The following is an 8,803-nucleotide window of genomic DNA, read 5'->3' as shown; positions in this document are numbered from 1 at the left end:
ACCCGCCCCTGCGCTCTGAGGCAGGGAACCCCAGCTCCCATGGCTGGCCCTGGCGCTGGGCGCTGGGCACGGGGCCTAGGAGGCCTTCACGTCTGCACTCGACACTCAATGGGAGGAAATATCACCATTTCCTCCAGGTTCTGGAAAGTGTAGAAACTTGGCCAAAGGGCGCGTTCTTCCATGTTGTAAAAACGGACACATACCCTCGCGAGCTCTTATAGGGAAAACTAGGGTCTCCTTTCAGTGGGAAAGGGGTGTGTGTGTCTTTCTCCTGGAGCGGCTGCTGATGTCACTTGTTGCAATTCTGCGCTTGAGGAAGAGGGAGAGCCACTGGGGATTTCATGTGTTAGCACCCACAGCGTGGATTTAACGGGGACCGCACATAATTTCCCGTCCTCCTCCATTCATGGGCACATCTGTCCTCTCTAAGGCCACTGTGCTCACCAAGGCCGTGTCTCTCCATTCGTTTCCACCGGTGAGGGTGGGGGAGAGTGAAGCACGTCTAACACCATCGTTGGAAACATCCAAGTTCAAAAGCAAAGCACCCGCAGGCCCGGAGCGCTGGTGACAGTGCTCAGGTGCGGAGGCTGGTGCGAGGCGGTGGGACGAAATCCCTCCTTGAGAACTTCCCCTCAGAAGGCAACTGTCGGGCCGGCCCCAATGCCGGGAGGGGAGATGGACAGGAAGGAAAAGCCCCGAATCAATCACACCCAAGAGTCGGCAACAGATCCCCCCGAGACGTGAGAGACGGACAGCTGGATGGATGGTGTGGACGCTGAAGAAGCCTTCGTGGGGGGACCAGAGGTCCTGAGGTCAGAGATAGGCCGTGGCTTTGGGAGGCGGGCTGTGGCCAGCTGGTGGTACTCGGGAACGGGATTCCTAACCGTCTCCACTCACTGATGATTTTTTTTTCCAATTCCTCAGTTAAGGGATGACCCCCAGGTATCCTGTGGTATCATTTTTTTCTGAAGACATTTTTCCTAATAGAACGACTCTCCGTAGCTCCCTAACCTATCTCTTTCGGTGGTGATGGCATCAGACTACATGGTCTATCGCCATTGAGGATGGAGTCCTTATACCGTATTTTTTCCCAATGTCTGCAGAATTCCCCACGTCCTATCTGCACTGTGACCTAGTGAGTGTCGTTCTGGCTTGAGGCCGATGCACTCTGACACGCCCGCCTCCTGCCGGGAAGCTAGAGGCATCAGGAGTCAGCCACCGTGTGCTTTCACCGGTAGGTCAACATGTTGACCCGGTAAAACACGTTTTCGTGGCCATTGGAGACGTCCGTCTCTTCTCACGCTCCACCACGCAGCGGATCTCACTAGTTGGTGGGTGCTGGAGATTAGCGTCTCTCCGTGGTGCTCTGCTCAGCCAGGACGTTGAAGAAGGGCTGGAGATGTTTTCGGTTATCACTTCTCGGGGGCACTCCTGGCAGCCAATGGGTGGAGGTCAGAGATGCCGCTCAACATCCTACCACAGGACGGCCTCCCACGACACAACCATCGGTGCATGGGTGGGACCACGTGAAATGGATGGAGAACAAACAGTTCATGGAGAATAACAACTTATGGGGAATTGGCATTCACCATGTCTTCATGATGTCTTCCTAATCGTAAGGTGGCACCAGTTTTATTAATTCAAGTTTATTGTGTCCCTTAGGAATGTTTTACAAGTTCTTGTTGACATTTTACGTGAAGTTCACTCCCCGATGTTTCAGTTTTTCTAGTTTCTAGAACAAGTAGAGCTCTTTCTTCCCGTGTATCTTCTCACTGTGATTTGTATGCGTCAGAGGAATTGACTTCTATACATTAACATGGGGCCCCACTAATTGTTTCTCTAATTTCCTTTCTCTTTTTCCGTCTAACTTTACTGGCTACTGCTGGAACCTAACTCAATTTAATATTTAAAATGCGGATCCCTTTCCACACTGGGCATGCTGTTTCCTTTTGAGCTGAGATTAATCTAGTTTATCAAGTTAGGGAATTCTCCCGCATTTCTCTCTCATTAAAATTTTTTAAATGGTGAATTTTGTCAAATGTCTTTTGGGAATCTGTGGAAATGGAAACAGGAGTTTCCTGCTTAGATGTGCTGAGGGGATGAAGTGTTTTAATCATAGTTCTTAATACTGACCCTCCTTGCGATACTGAAAAAATCCTACACGTGGACAAAGTACATAGTTCTTCTGATGCACTCTGGATTCTGTCTCTAATATCTTATTTAGCTTTCTCTTTCCTAAATATTCTTGAAAGATATTGGCATATTGTTTCCTTTGGGGGAGGGTCCCAATTTGGGGTGGGTTTTGGTTTCATTGTTACCTTGCCTTCAAAAAATAAGAATTAAAGCCCTAGTCGGTTTGGCTCAGTGGATAGAGCGTCAGCCTGTGGACTGAAGGGTCCCGGGTTCAATTCCGGTCAAGGGCACATGCCCAGGTTGTGGGCTCGATCCCCAGAAGGTGGTGTGCAGGAGGCAGCTGATCAATGATTCTCTCTCATCGTTGATGTTTCTATCTCTTTCTCCCTCTCCCTTCCTCTCTGAAATTAATAAAAATATATTTAGAAAAAACGAATTTGGGGGCTTTTGTTCTTGTGGGGAAAATTTAATCAATAAAAATCCAGTGTAAACCAGTAAAAACAGTCATTAGAGTTTAATTTATTAAATGGGATCTTGTGTGTTGGTGCAGTCACCACCACGTATACTTCATTTCTAAAGGAGAAACTAATGCCAGCCAAGCCCAAACTCCTCCCTTAGAATAAAACTTCTATTTGGGGAAAAGAAAAAATCCCGGCTCTGCCACTGACGGGTTGCGAGAGCGTGGATTGGCCAGTGACTCCCCACACCCGCTTCTCCTCCTGCGATGCCTCCTGTAACTATGACCATTAAGGGAAATATCACAACACATTGTGCTGTTATAACTACCAAGTAAAACGGTGCCCATAATGACGTACCACAGCGTTTGGCGCAGAAAGTTAAAATATGACGAGTATTTGCTCGATACCAGCCTCCAGAGAGGGTGGCGACCTGGCTCACGCGTTTGGGGAGTTTTTCTTCCCAACGGCCAGATCTTATCCAAGGGAAAGAAGTGGCCCACTGGTTGCCTGGCAATTCTTTTTCCAAAAGAGCTGCTTCCGGAAGATGCCTGGTGAGGTCATCGCCTCCTTCCAGGCAGGGACCAACAATGACATCAGGCTGGAGTGCAGGGCGTTGTTTTCCTTCAACAAATGTACCTGAGCTTCCACATCAAAGCGAGTTCTTATCTTCAAAGCGGCCACCTGGGGACGCCGCCCTGCCACACGCTGCCAAGTGTGTTTGGATCTCTTCCTTCTAATCGCCTTCCGAGGCTTCCCATCCCTCCCGATGTCTCCATTGGCAACACACTTCTGTCCTGTGGGAGCCTCCATTTTTCTGGAAGCAGATTTAAAACCAACTCTTATACGTCAGATGGACCGCATTGTCGCCTCCGGTAAAAAATGACAATGGTGACCAGAAGGAAACGGCCTTTTGGCGCAGCTTGTAAAATCTCTCAAACGCCTCCGGCCGCTGCACACGTGATCAGAATGAGTGCCTGGCGTTCTGTGTGGTTAACAGGTTTATTTAGCAAATTTTATCCCACGGAGACTCACGGAGACCCTGTACCAAGCCCTGTTCTAGGAACTCCTGCACATATCCGCTCATTTCATGCCAATGCCTCATGAGGCAGGCAGTGTAATTACCCGTATGGTAGAGATGAGGCGATCGAGGCACCGAGAAGTTAAGCACTTTGTCCAGGGACACGGAGCTGGCACGTGGTGGAGCCGGAAATGGAGCCCAGGCGATGCAGTACATGTGCTATCCTTTTCTCAACGGTGCAGGCCGCGTGCAGGACCAGCCATGCGTTCTGGGTTTTGTGAGGTTCTGCAGTTTGAAGTTGGTGAAAGCTACAGTCTCGCTCCATGAGTTTGGTTTTAACCTCAGTGTTGACAAGCAGTGCCTCACCCCTTTTCTCTCCGTCTTCCCACAGCCAGTTACACAAGGAGGGGACGGTGCCCGGGGCAGCTCCCGAGTCTGGCCTGCTTTCCCACACACACCGCCCTTTTCCTCGCCCTCACGCCAGGACTGGTCCTTCTCCCCAGGGTTTCCCTGGCCTCCTTCAGAGCACCCTCCCTCAACTCGCTTTCCCATCGCACCTCTCTGTAGCTCCATCTTTCCTTGTCTTTCCTGATCATCTACTTTTGTGAAATGTTTCCATCACAGCTCACACCCAGCACCATTCTGCATTAGTTTCAGGCACACAGCCCGGTGGCCAGACAATCCTCCATGTCACAGAGTGGTCCCCTGGGGCCTCAGGCACCCGCCTGGCCCCGCTCATGGTCACCACAATCCCACGGGCCAGACGCCCCAGGCTGTACCCCGGGTCCCCACATGCCTGCTCTCGAACCACCAGCCTGTCCTCCACAGCTCGACCTCGCTGTGCTCCTGGGGAAGACAGAGCGAGGAGAGGGGCAGGGGAGGCAGGGAAGCGGCTTGGTTCTCTTTGAAAAAGCGCCGTGTCACCCTCCAGCCACAGGTGCCCTGAACGGGCCCCTCTGCTCTCCTTGCTGGGAAGCAGGAGTTTGCAAAGCAGCCTCGTACCTGTGCCAGGCGCCCGTCGCTGGCCACCCTCTCCACCCCGGCACCAACCCGAGGACACGCGGTTAGGGAAACTGATTTAAAATGGGAAAGGTGACACCAGGACTTGTGTATTTCAGGATAAAAGGAGAATACAGGAGGAAATCTCCGAGAAGCGCCTGAAGATAGAGGAGGAGAAGCTGCAGCACCAGCACCTGAAGGTAACGTGTCTTTCCTTCCTCCCAGCGGCTTTGTCCTCAGGGCCCTCCTGGCACTTGGGTTTCAACAGGAAATTGCGTTAGGAAGAAAGACAGCCAGCACAGCCCTCCTAGCACCCTCCCAGCACCCTCCCAGCACCCTCCTAACACCCTCTAGCACCCTCCTAGCACCCTCCTAGCACCCTCCCGGCACCCTCCTAACACCCTCCTAACACCCTCCCAGCACCCTCCTAGCACCCTCCTAACACCCTCTAGCACCCTCCTAGCACCCTCCTAGCACCCTCCCGGCACCCTCCTAACACCCTCCTAACACCCTCCCAGCACCCTCCTAGCACCCTCCTAACACCCTCTAGCACCCTCCTAGCACCCTCCTAGCACCCTCCCGGCACCCTCCTAACACCCTCCTAACACCCTCCCAGCACCCTCCTAGCACCCTCCTAACACCCTCTAGCACCCTCCTAGCACCCTCCTAGCACCCTCCCGGCACCCTCCTAACACCCTCCTAACACCCTCCCAGCACCCTCCTAGCACCCTCCTAACACCCTCTAGCACCCTCCTAGCACCCTCCTAGCACCCTCCCGGCACCCTCCTAACACCCTCCTAACACCCTCCCAGCACCCTCCTAGCACCCTCCTAACACCCTCTAGCACCCTCCTAGCACCCTCCTAGCACCCTCCCGGCACCCTCCTAACACCCTCCTAACACCCTCCCAGCACCCTCCTAGCACCCTCCTAACACCCTCTAGCACCCTCCTAGCACCCTCCTAGCACCCTCCCGGCACCCTCCTAACACCCTCCTAACACCCTCCCAGCACCCTCCTAGCACCCTCCTAACACCCTCTAGCACCCTCCTAGCACCCTCCTAGCACCCTCCCGGCACCCTCCTAACACCCTCCTAACACCCTCCCAGCACCCTCCTAGCACCCTCCTAACACCCTCTAGCACCCTCCTAGCACCCTCCTAGCACCCTCCCGGCACCCTCCTAACACCCTCCTAACACCCTCCCAGCACCCTCCTAGCACCCTCCTAACACCCTCTAGCACCCTCCTAGCACCCTCCTAGCACCCTCCCGGCACCCTCCTAACACCCTCCTAACACCCTCCCAGCACCCTCCTAGCACCCTCCCAGCACCCTCCCAGCACCCACCCGGCACCCACCCGGCACCCTCCCAGCACCCTCTTAACACCCTCCTAGCACCCTCCCAGTACCCTCCCAGCACCCACCCGACACCCTCCTAGCACCGTCCTAACACCCTCCCGGCACCCTCCCAGCACCCTCCTAGCACCCTCCCAGCACCCTCCTAGCACCCTCCTAGCACCCTCCCGGCACCCTCCTAACACCCTCCTAACACCCTCCCAGCACCCTCCTAGCACCCTCCCAGCACCCTCCCAGCACCCTCCCAGCACCCTCCTGGCCTCAGAGAGGCCGACAAGCAGTGACGTCCGCCTTCCCGGCAGCAGGTGCAGAACTGAGCCTGCATTCTCACTGGTCGGCCTTTACTCCTGAGTGTCCTCAGGTGCCTGGACACGGGAGGGAGGCTTCAGCCCTGGCATCCAGTTCTCTCCTTCCAAGCTTACAGGAGGATTACACTTCTGGCTCCTTGGCAGTTAAGCAAGGTCATGTGACTAGTTCTGAGCAATTGGTTGTGAGCAGAAGTGATGTGACATGTGTCACTTCCAAGGCGAAGCACTTATTAGCTGGTTTGAGATCTAGAGCTCTCTTCTCTTGCCATGGAAAACCTAGAAATGCCACCGGAGATGAAAGTAGCCTGGAATGCTGAGCCGCCACATGGGAGCCCCTGGCAAAATACCACGTGCGGGCGCACATGTACAGTGCGATTGAAACTTCGTGGCCCATGCGCAGAAGTCGGTATTTTGTGGAAGAGCCACACTCCAGGGGCCAGCGAGCCGCAGTTTGCTGACCCCTGCCCTACTAGAATCGGCCTATATTCATGGGGCCCACACCCCGAGGTCAGAGAGGCCCGTTCAGCTCAGCCCATCTTTCTGGTGGAGCAAGGGCCACCTCTGAGCAGACACGTCGCTGGAGACTCCAGGGCCCTGGTGCTCGGGATTCTGTGTGTCTTTGCTCCCATACAAACTGGCGTGTCCGCCTCTGGCGGGTCGGTGGGAGGCAGGGCTGGCCTGCTACCCCAGGGTGTCCACTGAGTTATCGAGCAGCGGACACAGCCAGGAAATGCAGGGTGTACTCCCGGGAAAACCAAGGGAATGAGAACCAGTTTTACCAAGTTATTTCACTGCAACTCGACCGAAGTCAGAAGTCAAACCTACAACAGTTTTTGAGATGGGCCATTTCTAACTCCAAAATCAGTGCTGCGGGTCGCTGACTCTCCCTCTCTCCCTCTCCCTCAGAGAGAGGAGAGAGAGAGAGAGAAGAGAGAAACATCGATCAGTTGCCTCCCATCCGCACCCAGACAGGGGACGGAACCTGCAAGCGGGGCCTGTGCGCTGACCAGGAGTAGAGCCAGCAACCTCTCTGTGTGCGGGACGGCGCTCAGCCAACTGAGCCACACCGGCCGGGACAGTAACGATTTCTTAAACACCTACTATGTGCCAGGCACTAAGCTGGACGCTCGCCAAAGCTTCCAAAGAGTATAAAACGAAGTCCGGCCTGTACCCTCACCGTGGAAGCTGCCACGCAACCTGTGAGGCATTTGTGCCGCCATGAGACTGCCTGGGAGGCCGAGGGGCGGGAGGAAAGGGCGTCTGGTGAGCAGGCTCATCTCCCAGCTCTGCGGAGAGGGCTGGCTGACCCAGCGGCCACCGGGCACCCCGCCAGAGCACAGCTCAGGAATGTGGGCGAGCATTTGAAAACCTATCCCGGACAGGCACACCCCGCCCAGAGCGCGCTGGCCTCCGCGCGACCAGTGTCCCTTTCACTGGCTTCTTCACCGCTTGTCCCCGTGCCCGGGACACCCACCCCACCTCGCTGACCATGGGCCTGGTCAGTCCGCTCCAGCCACCACCCTAAGCGCCGCAGGTGCACACACAGGAAGCGCACTCGTTTCAAAGAGCTGCAGGCACTCACTCCCAGCCCTTCGCTCCAGGTCCTGCAAACACCCCGACCGCGAGCTGGGCGGGCGGCTTTCCCGGGATGTTGTTAGTGTCCTGACACCCGGGCCTGCCCTGCGGGTCATCTTACCAAGCATCCTGGTCAGAGTCTCAAGCCACGGAGACACATAAAATACACCAAACCTAGAAAATGTCTCTTTTCTGGGAGTCCATCGAATTCATGGCTTGAAAAACAAATTGATTCCCAACGTCTGTGCCATGATGTGTAGGACGTAGAAGTGCTTCGGGAAACCTTTCCCTAAAACACTGCCCAGCCCGACCGGCGTGGCTCAGTGGTTGAGCATTGACCTATGAGCCAGGAGGTCATGGTTGGATTCCCGGTAAGGGCACATGTCCAGGTTTTGGGTTGCGTCCCCAGTTGGGGGTGTGCAGGAGGCAGCCCATCAATGGTTCTCTCTCATCACTGATGTTTCTATCGCCCTCTCTCCCTCTCTCTCTCTGAAAGTATATATATATTTTTTTTTAAAAAAAACTGCCCAAATTAACCGGAAAATATAAGCAAATATAATTCTTTAACTGCCAAAATGTCTGACTCCCGTACCACTTACATTTTCACGTAGTTAATATGCCTTTGATTCTGGATGTTACTGTGAAATAGAGCCTATATGTTCATTAACCTCCTATGCTTAAGTCTAACTCGTGACATAAAGCAAAGTAACTGGTTTTATTACTAGAATATGGCACCGCGTCATTCTGATTGCACATCCAAACGATAGGCTTTCCGTTTAGCTGCGACGAGCTCTCTGCCAGGGGAAATGGCGAGGTTGGGTGACGCACCACGTTTTATGCGGCTAAAAGGAAAATCCCTCTCATTCCCCGCCAGGCTGAGCGCCAAGAAGGCAGCCCCTCGCTGCCGTAATCACGCCACAAGGCTTGCTCTCCGTGGACCCCCAGCGTGACGGGCCAGCCC

At 54.5% G+C, this 8,803-nt stretch overlaps 1 protein-coding gene across 1 annotated transcript in view; it reads left to right on the top strand.

Moving 5' to 3' along the window:
- The window catches only part of PALMD (palmdelphin), a 58,488-nt gene that overhangs the window by 28,045 nt on the left and 21,640 nt on the right, over positions 1–8,803 (top strand). Inside the window, exons 2-4 of the mRNA XM_014549653.1 lie at positions 4,728–4,808; positions 7,174–7,413; positions 8,717–8,748. Coding sequence (XP_014405139.1) covers positions 4,728–4,808; positions 7,174–7,413; positions 8,717–8,748 — 353 coding nt within the window. The remainder of the gene's footprint in view (positions 1–4,727; positions 4,809–7,173; positions 7,414–8,716; positions 8,749–8,803) is intronic.

The sequence above is a fragment of the Myotis brandtii genome, unplaced genomic scaffold, assembly GCF_000412655.1.
Source record: "Myotis brandtii unplaced genomic scaffold, ASM41265v1 scaffold565, whole genome shotgun sequence".
Taxonomy (NCBI): domain Eukaryota; kingdom Metazoa; phylum Chordata; class Mammalia; order Chiroptera; family Vespertilionidae; genus Myotis; species Myotis brandtii.
Note: the sequence above shows the minus strand (reverse complement) of the source record. Positions and strands in the feature narration are given on the sequence as shown.